At 39.1% G+C, this 19,206-nt stretch overlaps 1 protein-coding gene across 3 annotated transcripts in view; it reads left to right on the top strand.

Moving 5' to 3' along the window:
• GPR155 (G protein-coupled receptor 155) overlaps nucleotides 1–19,206 on the top strand; it is a 58,130-nt gene that overhangs the window by 22,521 nt on the left and 16,403 nt on the right. For all 3 annotated transcript variants that reach the window (XM_045480250.1, XM_045480249.1, XM_045480251.1), the window contains exons 3-10: nucleotides 1,640–2,039; nucleotides 5,298–5,463; nucleotides 6,344–6,499; nucleotides 8,465–8,548; nucleotides 9,169–9,286; nucleotides 14,146–14,230; nucleotides 14,319–14,409; nucleotides 15,674–15,884. In XM_045480250.1, the coding sequence (XP_045336206.1) occupies nucleotides 1,640–2,039; nucleotides 5,298–5,463; nucleotides 6,344–6,499; nucleotides 8,465–8,548; nucleotides 9,169–9,286; nucleotides 14,146–14,230; nucleotides 14,319–14,409; nucleotides 15,674–15,884 (1,311 nt within the window). The remainder of the gene's footprint in view (nucleotides 1–1,639; nucleotides 2,040–5,297; nucleotides 5,464–6,343; nucleotides 6,500–8,464; nucleotides 8,549–9,168; nucleotides 9,287–14,145; nucleotides 14,231–14,318; nucleotides 14,410–15,673; nucleotides 15,885–19,206) is intronic.

Here is a 19,206-nt window from a genome sequence, read left to right as displayed (position 1 = left end):
CATTTATGAATCAACCTTTATATGTGGTAGGTTGAATTTCAGAACTCATTGCCAAATATGTGCCTGGAGACCGGGTTGCTTATTCTAAGGCTCTGTGTTGGTCCGACCACCCCCAAACCGGACCACTATCCCTCATGTCCACTGACGAACTGCTTGAAGTCTGATCCAACCCACCCACCCCCTTCCAAGGAGACTCATTTTATGCACTGGTTAGGTTCTAAAGTCATGCAAACTCTTGAAAATCTGTTAAGTCACCTGCAGAATACAGCACACATACTAGTATATATTGTACCATTTCTCATAAGTCTGAAACAGCCAGATTTTTTTCTCTAGCATTGTTGTTCATCAATGAACAAGTGAAGTGATTAGTTTGCATTTGGGAACACGCTCAATGGGGAGAAAATGAAGCTTTTGTTTTCCTAAGAGAGCATAGTTGAATTTGTGTTAATTAAATGTGGTCTGCTGTGTACTCAACTGTATTCTCCTCCCAAACATTCCTTAGATCACCTTTTCATTCCTAATTCTTCAACATCTACACTGGGTTTTCCTAAAGGCATTCATTCATTCCTTCTTATTCCTCTCAAATGGAGACCACTTATTTTCTCTTCACCTGCATCCTATATGAGCAATAGTAGGCAGAGCTGGCATTCTCATAGCCTCCTTGTACCTCTGCCAGGCCATTACTCTCTGCTCTTTTGCAAGAACTGCTTCTTTGGGGTCCATGCTGCCTGCCTCAACCGTTCATCCTCATTGCTGTCATCTGCCGACCTCATTCTGATTACTCCTCCTCATTTAGTGAAGACTTTAATATCTGGCTCATTGTCATCCTCTCCACCCCCAAGTTTTGCCATTATCTTCTTTGACTTTAGCATCTGTGTGAACTACCCATTAAGTTCTCTGCCCATTCAGTTCCCTGACTTCATTGTCTCCAGTGATGTTTACACCCTGTCAGCCATCAATTCCCACGCCACATCTGGGACCTAGTCTTCTGGGAAATACTAAGTTCAGTTAGCTCACTATCTGACTTACTCTGAACTCCTAACCTTCCAACTACTTGTCATTCTAGGACTTCGTAGGGACCTCCAGTCCCTGATTCCTCAGCTTTTTATCTGAGAGCCATCTCCCATCTTTACTTCTTTTCCACCATAGCTTGGACTCTATCCTTTCATTGCTCATATTTTTGTCCACTGTCTCCTCCCCTCTCCTCCACCCTCTGTAGTCTGGCTTCAGTTCCCCACTCCAGTGAAACTCTCTCAAGGGAACCAAAGTACCTCGTTGCTCTTATTACTTAAATGTTTAATTTCTTACTAGATGTTTTCTTTTAATAATTCTACAATTCTGTCCTTTTATCGAGACTACTCTTAGCCTGTACATAATAAAAATTAGTAGGTCCCACTAATGATAATTTTTTAAAGTTGATGATCATTTTATAAGCTAAATATCATTTAATATAATGTGTTTTTTCTTTTCAGCTTTATTATTAAAATTTACTTTTCCAAAGTAGGCTAATGAGGTCATTGTGCACTATTTAGATTAATTTAAAATGTTATAATTAATCATGGAAAACATTATATGAATAATTTATTCATGCATTTCTGTGGTAATCATTTTTGAAACAATTTTAATTCGTGTTTTGCAGTTGAAGCCTTATATCAAACTACATACCCAGAATATCTCCAGTACATTTACTTGGTGGCACCAATATCTCTTATGATGTTAAACCCTATAGGGTTTATCTTCTGTGAAATCCAGAAGTGGAAAGACACTCAAAATGCTTCTCAAAACAAAGTGAAAATTGTAGGACTTGGACTTCTGCGTGTTTTACAGAACCCAATAGTATTTATGGTTTTCATTGGCATTGCCTTCAATTTTATTCTTGATCAAAAGGTGCCTGTATATATGGAAAATTTTCTTGATGGACTTGCAAACTCTTTTTCTGGATCAGCTCTATTTTATCTTGGTCTCACGATGGTGGGAAAAATAAAGAAACTGAAGAAGTCAGCATTTATTGTACTGATTCTTCTCATCACAGCTAAACTGTAAGTTTCACTTACTTAACTTGGGGACTGTCCTCTGTGAAAGCCTTATTTAGTCAATTCATTAGATGTGTCTATGACTATTTTCTCCTTTAAATAATCTGAGAGTAATAATGCCTCCTAACGGAGTAGTTGTGATTTGAAGGAAAATGTGATGTTGGTATATTGTGGAAAGTTATTTCCTTATTCTGTGTAGATTATTCTTCCCATTTTCCTGACAGAAAATGAAGACTATTGGTTTCTCTTTAACTTTTATATAAATTTACTTAATATCTACTAACATCCCAGCTGATCATATTTTTAAAGGAAATTTTACAGGATTTCTAAGTTTTCTAAATCTTTTAAAACCCTATTACTCATGAGGAACACAATAATTTTGAATATAAGCTTTTTTTTCATGAATTTGGGGAAAATATAATTCTGTGGATGGTTGAACTTTCTAAATATAGGTAAGTCAGTACAAATGATTATTACCAATCCTCTGATCCTAGCCTATCAAGTAAAGTTTCTTTTATCAGTTTCTTAGTCAACAGTTTTTCAGCTTACTTAGCTCATTGGCCATGGAGTTATATTTCATGGTGCGGGTGACATAATTTTACTGTGACACTACCCCAAGGCACTTGGGGCATACTTAAGTATTGAAATCAGCTCTTGTATAGACAGTTAAATTCACAAGAGCAATGCAATATGAAATAGCGTCTATATTTTCAAAATAATAAAAATGAATATAACTTTTGAAAATTATTTATGGTATGGTATTCTTCTTGGAAATAAAGAATTAATTAGTATTGCCACAGTAATAAATATGGTTCTAATGATTGTCAACTTCAACTTATAAGTAGAATTTAAATATTCTCATTTAAAAAGTCTTTTTTTAAGTTTATTTATTTTTTTTGAGAGAGAGAGAGAGAGAGAGAGAGAATCCCAAGCAGCCTCTACACGGTCAGTGTGGAACCCAACATGGGATTTGAACCCACAGACCGTGAGATCATGGGCTGAGCTGAAATCCAGAGTCAGACGCTTAACCAACTGAGCCACCCGGGTGTCCCCAAAATCTTTTTCCTTAAAAAAATTTTTTTTTCTTGGTCTTTGATCCCTATTAGATATCTTTATCTATTTTTTCTAATTAAAAAATACATGTAAGAGCAGTTCTTTATTCTATATACAGCATATCTCTAGGTGCTACTAGGACAATGTTATCACCTGCCTGGCCTTTTTTTTTTTTTTTCTTTTTTAATGTTTATTTATTTTTGAGACAGAGAGAGACAGAGCATGAACGGGGGAGGGTCAGAGAGAGGGAGACACAGAATCTGAAACAGGCTCCAGGCTCTGAGCTGTCAGCACAGAGCCCCACGCTGCGCTCGAACTCACGGACCGTGAGATCATGACCTGAGCCGAAGTCGGCCACTTAACCCACTGAGCCACCCAGGCGCCCCTGGCCTTGTTCTTTTTAAGAGCTTCATCAGCTCAGCTCCCCTTACTTGTATGGTCTTTCTATGGAATCCTGAAGGATTTGTTTAATCACTGACTCTTCACCAAGTCTGGATTTCGCCACTTCTCTGCTCTGCTTCATTGTTTCAGTTCCCTTTGCCAAACCCTTTTGTCTCTACAGTGATGCAGAAGTAATTGTAAGATACTTGTTTTTCTGTTGGCTTTCAGAATCTAATTGAACAGCAATGTTATCAATACCTGAATACGTTTAAACCCCAAATCATAATAAAGATCAGGGTTTTTTTCCAAAAAGAAGTTTAGTAATTTTCTTGAAAAAAAGTTTACTCAGGTTATCGATCTTTTTTTCTTTTAACATTTCAGTTTGTTAGTAAAGAAAACAAGAAACAGCAGCTACAACTACAGCTTTTACACATTTTTTGTAAGAAAATTATTTGTAGAACAAAAACTGAGTTTTCTCCTCCTAATCTCTGATGTTGAAAGTATTTTTATTTTTTTATTAAAAAATTTTAATGTTTTTATTTTGTTTTTGAGAGAGAGACAGACAGAGCATGAGCTGGGGAGGGGTAGAGAGAGAGAGGGAGACACAGAATCTTCAACAGGCTCCAGGCTCTGAGCTGTCAGCACAGAGCCCGACACGGGGCTCCAACCCATGAACCCCAAGATTGTGACCTGGGCAGCAGTCAGATGCTTAACTGACTGAGCCACCCAGGTGCCCAGAAAGTATTTTTAGAATGTTGTTACACTTAGGGGCATCTGGGTTGATGCCTAATCAACATCAGTTGATTAAGTGTCCAACTCTTTTTTTTTTTTTTTATGTTTATTCATTTATTTTAAGAGAGAGAGTATGTTTGAGCAAGCAGGGGAGGGGCAGAAAGAGAGAGAGAGAAAGAATTCCAAGGGAACTCGGTGCTGTCCGCGCAGAGCTCAACTCAGGGCTCCATCCAGTGAACCACGAGATTGTGACCAGAGCCAAAATCAAAAGTAGGACACTTAACCAGCTCAGCCACCCAGGTGCCCCAAACATCCAACTCTCAATTTCAGCCCGGATTATGATCTCACAATTGGTGGTGAGGTTGATGGAGCCCCACATCAGTGGCTGTGCTGACAGCATGGAGCCTATTTAAGATTCTCAGGGCAGGGCACCTGGGTGGCTCAGTCAGTTGGGTATCTGACTCTTGATTTCAGGTTAGGTCATGATCTCATAGTTCTCGAGTTTGAGCCCCGAGTAGGGCCCTGCACTCTCTTCCTCTCTCTGCTCCCCTGCCCTCTCCCCCGTGCACACGTGCTCTCTCTCTCTCAAAAATAAATTTTAAAACGTATGAAAAAAGACTTTCTCTGGCCCTCTGCCCCCTCCATACCTTGTCCAATCTCTCTCTCTAAAAAAATTAAAAATAGGGCACCTGGGTGGCTCAGTTGGTTGTGTCCGACTTATGCTCAGGTGTTGATCTTATGGCCAGTGATTTCAAGCCCCACAGGGCTCTGTGCTAACAGTGTGGAGCCTGCTTGGGATTTTCTCTCTCCCTTTCTCTCTGCCCCTCTCCCCCATGTGCTCTCTCTCTCTCCTTCAAAATGAATAAATAAACTAAAATAAAAGAGAACATTATTACACTTAAATGGCTCCAAGTTGAATTCTTGATTCTTTCAAAATGTTCACAAGTAGGCATGCAGAGAATATATGCATGCAAATAGATACTCCTTCTGGGCAGGAGAAGAAGAATAACCTAATGCCAAGTTCGCTAGAACAATCTCCCCCTTGGGGACCAGCATGCTTTGATGTCAAGTGAATGACACATTTCTTGTTTTTTTCAGGCTGGTGCTGCCACTTCTGTGTAGAGAAATGGTGGAACTCCTGGACAAGGGCGACAGTGTAGTGAACCATACAAGTTTATCAAATTACGCATTTTTGTATGGCGTCTTTCCTGTAGCGCCAGGCGTGGCTATCTTTGCAACACAGTTCAACATGGAAGTCGAGATTGTATGTATACACTGTTCTCTAAGTTTGACTGTCCAGTTAGGAGAAAAATGAATTTTTAAAACACAGAAATCAGCATTCTTTTATGAGAATTTGATATGTGTAAGCTACTTCATTGTAAATAAGGAGGCATCGTGTAACATCCTGTAATAATAGTTATTTCAGGGTCTTTTCTCAGCCGTTGCTTTTTTCATTAGTCTTTTTAGATTTCAAATATTTCATTGTTGTACTTATACTGAAGCCTAGAGATTATCTACAGAATGGTAACTTTTGAAATTTTGGGTAAAAAAAAAAAAAATGTTTCATTCACTGATAATTCAACCAGCAGATGCAAAACACCACATAATGAATTGCAGTAAATAGCTAAAATTAATTAATACCAAATTATTAACCTTGTCTAAGCATATTGTACATGTTACTTACAGTATTAGACTAAATGTTTTTGAAATATAACAAAGGAACGAAATTACTTAACAAAGGTTAGTTCCATTATTTAATCTGCATGGTAATTTTTTTTTTTCTGATTTTATTGCCCTATATTTTATGAAATAGTGTGGAAGGAAACTGGTCATCAGTTTAATTAGATCATTAATATGGTTTACTGTCTAGAACCTAGAAGATTACCATCAGCGTGGGATGTCTAGTATTGGTTATGTACAAATATTATTTGAGCATGGATTGGAAGAGCCAAAGGAAGTTAACTGTGTTTTCTTTTAAGGACTCTCAGAAATGGGCAATGCACCATTAGAGAATATGCTGGAATTTGTGATGTCTTTTTACTGACTCTTTTATTTTAGAATGTCTTCGTGTGGTGTGGCTATTTAAAGTTTAGAGTAATTGTTTATCGACAGCGTGACCCTCAATTTGATTTCATTTTTTGCAGATAACCTCAGGGATGGTCATAAGCACATTTGTGTCTGCACCAATCATGTATGTTTCTGCCTGGTTACTAACCTTTCCCACTATGGACCCTAAGCCATTGGCGTATGCCATCCAGAATGTTAGTTTTGATATAAGTATTATCAGCCTTGTCTCCTTGGTAAGTATGTCTCAGTGTAAAAATGAATAAAAACACAGAATGAGTTTGAGAATAGCTTGGTAACAGGAAGTTAGGGATTTAAAATGTATTTAAAAAAATCTCTTAGGCAATAGAGAAAGCTAAAGCTTACGCATAAAATGTACATATCAGCCTTCCGAGTTGTGTCTTTTGTTTTGAGAGTTAGTCATACAGCAGACAAGGCATGAGATTTAGTCAGACCTGGATTTGGACTGTGGCCCTGTCACAAACTAGCTGTGTGTCTCCAAACTTCAGTTTTCTCAGCTGTGAGCTGGAGATACTAATTTTACCTATTTCCATGGATTGTTTTAAGGATTACATGAGACAATATATGTGAAAAGCCTCTGCAAATGGCGAATCACTATACAAATAATAGCTGTTGTAGAATCACGGTTGGAAGGGATCATCTGTCCATCCATTTAATGTTAATGAAGCTTTCTGGATGAATCTAGTGCAAATTAAATACTTAAACATTTGACGACTAGAGTATCCTGTAGCTCACGTTGCCTATGGAATTCAAGCGGTATTCTGGATGGGGGGGGGGGGTGGGGGGAAGACAACTTTTACTGTTAAGGGAAAGGAGATAGGGATGAACATGTATACTGACAACAAATAAATGTGTGATTAATGTAATTTTTAGGAAATTTCACTTCTGTTACATATTGTTAAAATCTGTGCCCTTTGGTAAGAGGATTGGGGAAAGAGATGATATAAATGTTGATTGAAATGAGGGCAGAAGAAAGAAGGAAATTTACCAGCATCCTTAGCTGGCCACTTTAGAGGGAGAATAGAAACCCAATTCTTTTAAATATAAGGGATGCAAGACAGTTCATCTTAAGGTGGGCAATGTGTGTTGTTCCAAATAAGACTACCTGGAATTTAGTTACTTTATGAGCCAGTATGGTGGAATTTAAAAGAGGAAAACTTAGAATAGTGCATTATAACTGCATCTCCCGCTAAAGATCTTTTCCTGAATAGTTGGTGAACCTGTGTGCTACCCCAGCCACCAAAAGTAGGCAAAGTTAGGACATGGCCCTGGTCAAGGCATTAGTTCTTAAAGACCCTGTCATTTTTGAACAGTTAATTTGTGATAGGATCTCCTCATTTTTTTTTCAAAGTATAAATGATATATAATTATGAATTTCAGGAGTACATCATAGTGATTTGATATTTTTATACATTATGAAATGATCACCATGATAAAACTGGTTACCATTTGTCACTATTCAAAGTTATTGCAATGTTATTGACTATGTTTTCTATGCTGTACATTAAGTCCCCAGGACATATTTATTTCATAACTGGAAATTTGTACTTTTCAGTCCCCCTGACCTGTTTTACCTACCACTCAACTCCTCCCCCTTCTGATGGCCAACAGTTTCCTGTATCTATGAGTCTATTTCTGTTTTGTTTGTTCATTTGGTTTGTTTTGGGGATTCCATATGGAAGTGAAATCATTTACTATTTATGTTTCTCTGTCTGACTTATTTCACTTAGCATAATACCTTCTAGGTCCATCTATGTTGTTACATCTCCATGCTATTTATATAGCATGGATATAGTAATTTACCTCAATATTTTGGGGGGGAACTAGGCAGATTAAAGTAAGTAAAATACTGGAATTTCTTTTGAACCAAGATAAACAGAATCCTTTAAAGAAGCTAATAAGGGGTATCTGGGTGGCTCAGTCAGTTAAGCGTCCGACTCTTGATTTCCGCTTAGGTCATGATCTCATGGTGGTGAGCTTGAGCCCCGCATGGGGCTCTTCACTGGGTGCGGAGCCTGCTTAAGATCCTCTCTGCCCTCCTCCCTCTGCCCCTCCTCTGCTTATGCACACCAGTGTGCAGTCTCTCTCTCTCTCAAAAAAGAGCTAATCAATGAGTTATTTGATAAGGAGTTATTAAGGTTTTAAAAACTTAAGTAACTTTTGAACCTTTTGTCTTTAAGATCTGGTCTCTGGCTATTCTTCTTTTGAGTAAGAAATATAAACAGCTCCCTCATATGCTTACAACTAATTTACTCATCGCTCAGGTTAGTAAACATATAGATATTTGGAATTATGCTTTTTTCATTGATTATTCTACTGTAGAGGAGAAAATTATTTCGCTGGGTTTTTCCAGTTATAAAGTCAAAAGTATTTTTTACTGAATGCAGTCAGTTACAACTTGATTACAATTAATTCATGCCTAATTTATTATATACCACAGTAGGTCTTGAACTGTATATAAAGGCTGATAATGGTGGGCAGTGATAATTTTGCATTTTTTAATAGAAATAACTGAATCATTAAAGATTGAATTCTCTCACATTTTTAATAGAAATAATTGAATCATTAAAGATTGAATTCTCTCACAATCTTATTCTTCTAGTCAAATCTTTGCATATCTCAAATTATAATGGAAAAAAGTTTAGCATTTTTTATGTAACCCATTAATAATTATAAGGTTAATATTTAGAATGTTGTCTGTTTCAATTATGTACACTGTTAAAGACTGTGTAAAAAGGGGTTTTATCATAAAACTTGAAGCTTTAGTATAGCTAGCATAATTATTCAGCAGTCCTTTAAAGTGAATAATTATATTTGCTGTGAATAAAAACATTTATGTGACTCATATGAATATGACTGACTTTGTTCATAATTTTTTCTTCAGTCTATTGTCTGTGCTGGAATGATGGTATGGAATTTTGTGAAAGAAAAAAATTTTGTTGGACAAATTCTGGTGTTTGTTCTATTGTACAGCTCCCTCTATAGCACCTACCTGTGGACAGGTGAGTTGGATCATAAATGGAAGTTTAAGTCTTTTGTCATTAGAAGCTCTCAGCTGAGAGCTGACCTTTTTGAAGTCTAGTAGGATAGGATTAAGGCATTCTCTCGGCCGCTACTGTCACTAGCACAGGCCGTCAGCAATGCTGTGCTCTGTTTCCTGGTGTACTATATTCCTGACTGGATTCAGGGGGTTTCCGGTCACGTGGTCTGTTTCCTCAGGATCTTTGGCTCTCGGCCCCAGTCAGCACAGCTCGCCTTTGGACACACCAAGAGATCAGGTACTGGAGGCAAGTGAAGAAAGGAGGGAGGGAATGGCAGACAAGTATGAGGCATGTGAGGTATGTCCCCGAGATCACCAATAGGGTCCAACAGAACTGAGTGAAAAATTCTGGCTCTGCCTTCAGCGAATGACTTAACTTTTACAACCTCAGTTTCCTCATCTGTGAGACTGGGTTATCACACCTTGCAGAGTTACTTTGAGAACTGAATGAGATATGGGTATTTATGCCTACTACATATTAGGCAGTCAACAACTGGGACTATATCATTAAACAGAAGGAAAAGTGGTTATATGAGAACAAGAAAAGGTAAGGAATAAAAGGATATGGAAATACAAGAGTACCCGGTAAGAAAGACTGTCTCATTTCAACTAGCTCCAAAAAAGGTATTCAACTATTTTAGCATATTGTCATTTTGAAGTATATAATATTTATTTGGATGCATACATTCTGGTATGTTTGTGAAACATTCTGTCTGACCGTATTGTATTCATACCAAAGATGTGAACCCATAAAATGGCACATAAGAGGAAAATGGTAGAATGGAAGCACTGGTTATGGTCACTGTTAGGAGGCAGGTGTCAGGAAGTGGCTTCAAGGGACAGGCCTTTGATTTCATGCCTTTAAGATCCCAAGTAGGGCCCTTCCAAGTCAACAGCCTTTTGAAGTGAAGCAACAGTGTGAGGAGAAATTATAGAATGAAAAATTCGGTGCTAACAGGAGAAGGTGTGCGCTTTCTAAAGGCAGTATATCTGTACCTAAACCAAGGTGAGTTCACTCCTTGGTGAGTCACAGATAGAAACTACACCTGGTGAGTCGTCGCACAAAGGAAACTTTATTTGCAACAAATAAGGAGATCATAACTTTCAAAGTTATGACTTTGAAAAAGTCACTTTGAAAAAGTGACTCCCTGCAGGGGTGAGTGGCTTCCTTTTATTTAGGGTTAGGATGCATATTTAGATAGGGAAGCCTTGTCATGGTATGTAGAGGCAGGCACATGGTCACACCTTCAGGAGACGTGTCTATACGTACATTGTATGTTATGTAAATGAGGCTGTGCTCCTTCCTGGGTGGAGATTTTAATGTTACAATGAGGTAAAGGTAAATGTTGATCATCCCAGAGGTCACTCCATGGTCCATCTGCGCAGGTGAGAGTCAGGGGTTTCACTCAAACTGGTCTGGGTGGGTGGTCTGGGTCACCAGAGCTCTTCCTCCAGCAGTCATTATTGCTTGAGTGGTAGTTTCGGTTTGCATCATGGGATGTTAGGCCTGTAGGATCCTTTGCCCGAGTTAAGAGGTAAGTTGGGAAGAAGAGTTTAAGGAAAAATGTGGGACAAATGTGGGTAAGTACAAGCATGTGAGCAGTAAGGTCAGGTCTTGGGATCCAGCTGGTGCACATCTTGCACAGCCTAAGAGTTTTCATGAGATGTCAAGTGAAAGAGCCTAACGATTTCTATTTACAAGTACAGATGAACCAACTTGATCTCGAATACTTAGGTTTATTCATGGTAAACTTATCATACGAATAGGAGAACAGCAAATAGATCAATATATCAAAAATCCCCAAGTGTCCTTGAAATCCTATTTAAGCATGCATGCCAAAATCTATCCAGAGACCTTGTTCTGAATTCCTGGATGCCAGTGAAGGTGCCCCTTACCCTTGTCATTATTATGCTATAACAGAATTTTAAATCTAAAGTGTCATTGTAAATCATCTGTTCAACATTTCCAATTTCATTCATGTGCATACTGTCTTTGCAATTTCTTTTACGTTTATTTATTTTGAGAGAGAGAGAGAGAGCAAGCAGGGGAGGGGCAGAGAGAGAGGAAGACAGAATTTCAAGCAGGCTCTGCACTGTTGGCACACAGCCTGATGTGGGACTTGAACTGACAAATCACGAGATCATGACCTGAGCCAAAGTCAAGAGTCAGACCCTTAACCGACTAAGCCACCCAGGTGCCCCCATCTTCACAATTTTTGCCATATCTGCATACCACTTGTCCTTTTTTTATTTTTCTCTAGAAATTTACTCACTTTTTTTTACTTTAATAAATTGAGCCTTATATTAAAATCCCAGGTTTTGGCCGCCTGGGTGGCTTAGTCAGTTAAGCATCCGACTTTGGCTCAGGTCATGATCTCGCAGTTCGTGAGTTCAAGCCCCACATTGGGCTCTGTGCTGACAGCTCAGAGCCTGCTTGGGATTCTCTCTCTCTCTCTCTCTCTCTCTCTCTCTCTCTCTCTGCCCCTTCCCTGTTCGACTCTGTCTCTCTCTCAAAAATAAATAAACATTAAAAAAAAAATTGAAAGTAAAATAAAATCCCAGGTTTTGGGCGCCTGGGTGGCTTAGTCGGTTAAACATCCGACTTTGGCTCAGGTCATGATCTCACAGTTCGTGAGTTCAAGCCCCACATTGGGCTCTGTGCTGACAGCTTGGAGCCTGCTTGGGATTCTCTCTGTCTCTCTCTGTCTCTGTCTCTCTCTGTCTCTCTCTCTCTCTCTCTGCCCCTTCCCTGCTTGCACTCTGTCTCTCTCTCTCAAAAATAAACATTAAAAAAAAAATGAAAATAAAATAAAATCCCAGGTTTTGTGTGCTAGTTTTTCAAGTACCTGTTAAAGTAAATATGGACTGCCTAGGTGGCTTGGGTTGCACGTCTGACTTTGGCTCAGGTCATGATCTCATGGTTCATGAGTTCGAGCCCCGCTCAGACAGCTCAGAGCCTGGAGCCTGCTTCAGATTCTGTGTCTGCCTCTCTGTCTCTCTCTCTCTGCCCCTGTCCCATTCATATTCTCTCTCTCTCTCTCTCTCTCTCTCAAATATAAATAAATGTTGAAAAATTAAAAAAAAAAAAAACAACCCAAAACTAGTCAAAAAATTTCACCTTCGTACCACCCATAGTCTCTACAGTTTGGAAACCCTAGTTTAGTTGAAGTCCTTTGTTTTTCAAATTGAGGCCTCAAGAGATTAACTGATTCTGGCAGGAACTCTCAAAGCTTCTGCCAGAAACTCAAGAGAGATCCAGGGCTAGCCTGGGCCTATTGGTATATCCATCGTTTCATAAGGCAGGAATGATGACCTTGAGAACTTTAAAGAGTACCCTCATGACCGTAACACAGCTCGCACACTATTGTGTACCTTGTTTCCCTGGCACTTTGAAAACCTAGAACTATAGAGTGTCCAAATGTACTTAGGAAGGAGCAGTGGTATTAAAGTAGCTCTTGAACTTGAGTAAGGTGTGGGTTCCCTGTAAAGGAAAACAATTCTCAAGAACTTCGGTGTTGATTTGTATTATTGTAGCATAGTGTTACTTAGTCTGTACCATCTTGGATCGGAGTCTGGATTCCTTATATACAGCTAATATACAACTTTAAAACCAAAGCAAATTCACAGATGAGAGTCCCAGTTACAAACTCTGTGAGTCTAATTAGCAACATTCATTGACATGACAAAGGATGTTGTTTTGCTAGTCTGAATCACAGCTTGGAATGTAAAAATGGAACTCATTTCTCTGGTGAGGGTTTTGGTTTTTTTGTTTTTGTTTTTGTTTTTTTTTAGTGTGGCTTGCCTTTACTTTCATGTTTGGATTTATGACCTGGTTCATCTCATTGCTTTTCTCTCTTCTAACTACCACAGAACCTTCCCTTGGACCATGCATTGTGACATCATTTGGCCTTCATTTGGCTCAAACTTAATGTAAAACCAAATGTAAGCTCTAAAATCATGAGACTGTACTTTGGTTATTAGATGGTCATCTCGATGATTATTGATGAAAATATATCAGATAGACTTAAAATGTCCCATAAAAATTTCTAGACCCTGCAGGATATGTCTTAAGAGCCCTAGGGGTCCATGGATCTGAGTTTTAGAAACTGGTAGAGTTGGACTTAACCTTGGATCAGAAGGCTGGGTTTGTAGTCCTGCCCTGCCCTCTGCTGGCTATGTGGCTTGGGCAAACCTTTGCTTCCATAGCTATAAAATGAAGGTGTTAATTTAAAAGTGGTCCCTTCCAAGTCCCAAGTTCTAAGATTGTATAACCATGTAGGATTGATTAAATTTTACTTGTATAAATAATTGGATTTATGGTATAAGGTATGCTCAAGAGTTTTAAAACATTTGTTTTTGTTTTAAGTTCATATTATATTTGTATTAAGATCTGTCATTTAGACTTGGGTCATTTTCCAAAAATTAAACCTGTATGAGAATTGCCTATACTTTCTTACCACCAGCAGAGTGGGGGTGTTTTTATTTTTAGACTTGTTCTGTATCCACTTACATTTTTTTAAACAAATATACTTAGATTCCAAACATATCAGTCAAAAGAATAAAATGATTTGGGCTTTTGAAAAAATCCTCATGTATAAAACAAGAAGATTTGAGCAAAAAAAAATGACACAGGAGGGAAAACATGAATGATTTTGAGGAAATCTTGCTTCAAAATATTGGGGACAGCATTTCTTTAGAAAGAGTAAATTCTAGGGCAAAACTCTCAGACTACCGTTGAAATAAGTTTGGTTAAAGTTCTATGAAGTCCAGTCAACATCAAGAGTAATTGTCTGACTTTCAATCTCTATTTCTTGTTCATAGGCCTTCTGGCAGTTTCTTTGTTTCTTTTAAAAAAGAGAGAGAGTGTACAAATTCCTGTTGGAATCATCATAATATCTGGCTGGGGGTAAGTTGATAGTTTTCTGTTTGCTTACGTGTTTCCATATATACAGTTCCTATTCATCCTCTTTTTCTCTCTCAAACCCTCATTACAGAATCCCTGCTCTCCTTGTTGGTGTTCTTCTGATAACTGGAAAACATAATGGGGATAGCATTGACTCGGCCTTCTTTTATGGAAAAGAGCAGGTAAGAGGAGTTTATGGACAATTCTGTTCTTGGGAATGTCTCTTTCTAGCTTGTTACTGTGTTTTGCTCTACTTACATTAAAAGTTATTTTACAAATCTGTTTGTTTATTTATTTATTGCACGTCACACTGGTGCTAAGGATTTCCAAATGCTTCAAACTTATTGGGTCTTCTTCTTTTTTTTTTTTTTTTTTAAGTTTATTTATTTTGAGAGAGAGTACGCGAGTGCTCGTGTGAACAGGGGAGGGGCAGAGAGAGAATCCCAAGCAGTGTCAGCACAGAGTTCAACACGGGACTTGAACTCACACACCGTGAGATCATGACCTGAGCTGAAATCAAGAGTTGGATGCTCAACCAACTGAGCCACTCAGGTGCCCCAAAACTTATTGGGTCTTCTTAAACTCACTTATGAATTATGTTTCCTCTACTGGAGGAGAGAGTGATTAATGTATCTACTGATCAGAATTCTCTAGGGCTAGGGCCCAAAGATGTGTGTTTGTAAATAGGTTTTTTTTTTTTTTTTTTTTTTAGTGTTCATTTTTGAGAGAATGCAAGTGGGAGAGAGGCAGAGAAAAGGGGACAGAGGATCTGAAGTGGGCTCTGTGCTGACAGCAAGCCGATGTGGGGCTCGAACTCACAAACCAAACTGAGGTCATGACCTGAGCCGATGCCGGAGGCTCACCTGATTGAGCCATCCAGGTGCTCCAAGGATGTGTGTTTTTAAAAAGACCGTCAAAAGATTTTGGCTTCCTATCTCCTTTTTTCTTTTTTGTAATTTTGAACTTTATTGGGTTGTTGTGAGAATAGATAAGATTATACATTTAAAGGACTTAGACTAGTGCTGGCATATAGTTAGTACGCAGTGAGTATTAGCCAGAATTATTTATGTTTAGTATTATTACCATAACAGAGTCTCCAGCTGAGGTACCCTTGAACTTAGGTATTAAAACAAGCAAAAACTTTAAATTAAAAAAGGTCTGTGAGTAGTCATTTAGATTACTTATAGAAGAAACCAAGATTTTGATGTACAGTGAAAGAAGCATCTAGAAATCTTACATGATTACAAGCAAATCCTAGTTTCTCTACAAGTAACCTATATCCCTTTCATACTCTTAGTCTTTTTTTGAGAACTACTGTTCTAAAGCATTTGTAGCTGTGGGGATATTGTATTTCCCACCAGAAAAAGTTCCCTTTACCTATTCTACTAAGATTATCAAGATGGGATTACGCAAAGTGTCCTAATGTGTCTTTGCACCAACTGGCAGATGATCATCACGGCAGTCACCCTGTTCTGCAGCATTGTGATAGCGGGCATATCACTCATGTGTATGAACCGCACCACCCAAGCGGGACGCTATGAAGGCTTCGACCAGTCTCAGAGCCACAAAGCAGCAGAGCCTGGGAACACCGCTTTTGAGGAGAGTCCAGTGCCGATAAACGATCCGGAACCTTTTACAAGCTCTATCCCGGAAACAGGTACGATCCTTAAATGTAAAGAAACGCTTCCATGCCTGTATAGCGTGTATCCTGAGTGTTTCATTTCAGAAAACTCCCTTGAACTATCTGGAATATCACAGGTATTTGTCAAATGAGGGACTTGAATCATAGTCAAGAGCAGAAAGAGCTTGCAGGTTCTTCATTAGATTCGCGTTTGTAAGTCTCTTGTAAGGATCATCTTGTGTTAAATCCTAAGACTTCTTTGGACCTGAAAGTTTAGGAAAAAGTAACAGCTGAAGGAAGTCCCCTTCCAGGAAACCCAGCACTTAAAACATTTGTTAACTTGACAGTCTTGTATCAGGCAAGCACCGTAATAAAATGAATTAAAGGAGGCCTGATGAAACAGAGTTAGTAGGAATTGGCAAACTGTAGTCTGCAGGCCAAATCTGGTCCCTTGACTGTTCTCGTATGACCCAGTTCTTACATATTCCGTGTTCATGATGTTTTGTTCGAACACACCCGTGCTCACTTATTTGTGTATTGTCCATGGCTGCTTTCATGCTGATGCTGGTAGAGTTGAGTCATTCACCAGAGACCAGGGACCTGCCAAGCCTACAGTATTTATCATCTAGTCCTTTATAGAAAATGTCTGCCAATCCTTGGTATAAGTGAAAGTATGATCTTAACTAGTAACTTTGTTAATAAGTGTCAACAATTGTTGTGAGATTTGCTTCAATTCATGAAGGGAACTCAGCAACAGAGTATGCATTTTGGATTCATTGCTGCATGTGGAGATTTCATAGACTGTAAAACATTGTGCCAGGAAGTGTCAGTGACAGTCCCTATTTTGTTCAGAGACTTTGTGGAGTAGAGGGATGACTAATCTCAAAACTGTTAGCTGTAGGGGCGGCTGGGTGGCACAGTCTGACTTCAGCTCAGGCCATGATCTCGTGGTTCTAGGGTTCAAGCCCGCATTGGGCTCCCCGCTGTCCAGGCTCCGGGCTTTCTGGGTTCCCTGCTTTCGTGCTCTCCATCCTGTCCACTGTCAGCACAGAGCCTGCTTCAGATCCTCTGTTCCCCTCTCTGCCCTCCCCTGCTTGTGCTCACTCTCTTTTTCTCTCTCTCTCTCAAAAAGAATAAACATTCTAAAAAAACTATTAGTTCTAAATATCAATAAAAAGAGAGAGAAAGAAAGAGAAAAATCTTAAAAATTTAACTATTTTTGTCTTAAAAAAAAAAAAGAAAACCCCACAAATCTTACCGTTTTACATTGCCCCCTTCTCCCTCTCTTCCTTCCTCCATCCCCAACCGGAAGTATATAGCACAGTAGCTAAAAACAGAGATGGGAGCCAGACTGGCTGGGTTCAAATCCTGACTCCACAGTTTCCTGCTCTTTGATCTGGGGCAAAGCTCCTGGTGCCTTGGCTCCCACATCTGATGCTGCCAATGTTACTACATAGGACGACAGGGTCCTGCCACACAGGACTGTAGTTTGCCAACTCCTCACTTACACACTATCCCTGCCTCACTCGGGACTCATTTAGTTCATATTATTAATGGTGCTCACTAATTTTTTTTTTTTTGTTAGAACCTTTGCGATTACAACATCAGAATTTCATTCCTTTGAGCCTTCTTGACCTATTTCCTTTTAAAATGGAGGTTCAAGGATTCTATTTATGTTTTCACTAACGTTTTAAAAGCTGCTTTCCCTAAGTCTGCGGTATTTTCTGATCCTGCCCATCACCCTTTCCTTCCTCATTTTCTTTATGGACTCTTTCAGTGATCCTATAAAGGATCCTGAAGACCACCACTCTGGCTGGCTCTCTATGCCTTCTTTCCCCAGGACTGTTTCAGAACTGGCTACAGAAAGCCTGACAACTTGTGCAGGGAACACAAAACCAAGTGTCTTAAGCCCAGAGCCTTTTGCTGCTACTTCTACCTGTATTTTAAAATTTTTTTAAGTTTATTTATTTATTTTGAGAGAGAGAGAACCACTGGGGGAGGGGCAGAGAGAGAATGGGACAGAAGATCTGAAGCAGGCTCTGAGCTGTCAGCGTGGAGCCTGATGCAGGGCTTGAACCCACAAACCATGAGATCATGACCGGAGCCAAAGTCAGACGCTTAACCGACTGAGCTACCCAGGTGCCTGCCCCCCCACCCGCCATGCCTGTATTTTAAAAATAACTAGTAAAGTGTACCATAGATATTCTTTAAACCTTGTCATCATCATCTCTGGCAGGAAAACTAACTTGCCCTGTAATGTAAATAAATGAAGAGCCAGAGGACAACTATTGCATGGTTCCATAGGAAACCTTCCCCAGTGTTTACATTTCCCTCTCCTTGTATCACACTGTTTTATAATTGCCTTTCAAATTGTCTGTATAACCCACTTGACGGTAAGAGCTGTGACTGACCTGCCCAACGTTATGGCCTCAGCACCTAGCATGGTATCAGGCTTACTGTAAGTGTTTAGTAATATTTGCGAAATGGGTGGGGTGATGGATGGGTGCGTAAAACACACCACGATTTTCTGAAGCTGCCCTACAAATTGCCATGGCAAAGTACGTGTTTATTTACCTATTCATGGATGTTCGAAGCGAAAAGGTTTTAAAATCCACGTGGTTATTCTCCTTCCGCAAATCCTGCCGTCTTCTGCTTCGCTAGTAGTGTTAACACATAACACATTACATATCCAGCCTGGCCTCCCAAACCTTAGTAGTCCAACATAGATCGTTCACCTCTACCTCTTGCCACACATTTGTCCAAGACCCGTGATTTGCACGTTATAAATGTAGAATCATGATTGAAAGGAAAATTAACCTATTTTAATACGAGTTTGAAGGTTTAGTTAGCAAAGAAAAAGCTAACAGGCTAGTTATACATCCTTTGTACGTTAGAAGATAAAAACGGCCATCACACTTTCTGTGGTGGCTGCGATATTATGCATGTACATTCACGCCCTACGTGTATGTCACTGGAACCGGCTGGCTTTATACCTGTCTTCTGAACAATGTTATCTTAGCTGATATAAGCCTTCAAGTTTCTGAAGATAGGAGGGCCAGGCCAGATGATCTCTGTATTTTCTTTTCTACTATACTGTGTTCTATTTTCACCTTGAGAGGTGGCATCATTATCTTAAATTTAGAAAGACGCTTGTGATCGTTTATTCTACATTGTAGTTTTTATACTTCAACATTTTTTTTTTTTGGTTAAGAACATTACTGAAGAATCGAAACATATTGTCAATGAAAGTTTCAGCCTAGGCATTATTCCTTTTTCTAGCATATTAAATTTTAATGCAGTTTATCACTGAAGTTATTATTCTATTCGAATCCATTGTCACGGAGCACCACGTCTTATA

This window comes from Leopardus geoffroyi, chromosome C1 (assembly GCF_018350155.1).
Source record: "Leopardus geoffroyi isolate Oge1 chromosome C1, O.geoffroyi_Oge1_pat1.0, whole genome shotgun sequence".
Taxonomy (NCBI): Eukaryota; Metazoa; Chordata; class Mammalia; order Carnivora; family Felidae; genus Leopardus; species Leopardus geoffroyi.
Note: the sequence above shows the minus strand (reverse complement) of the source record. Positions and strands in the feature narration are given on the sequence as shown.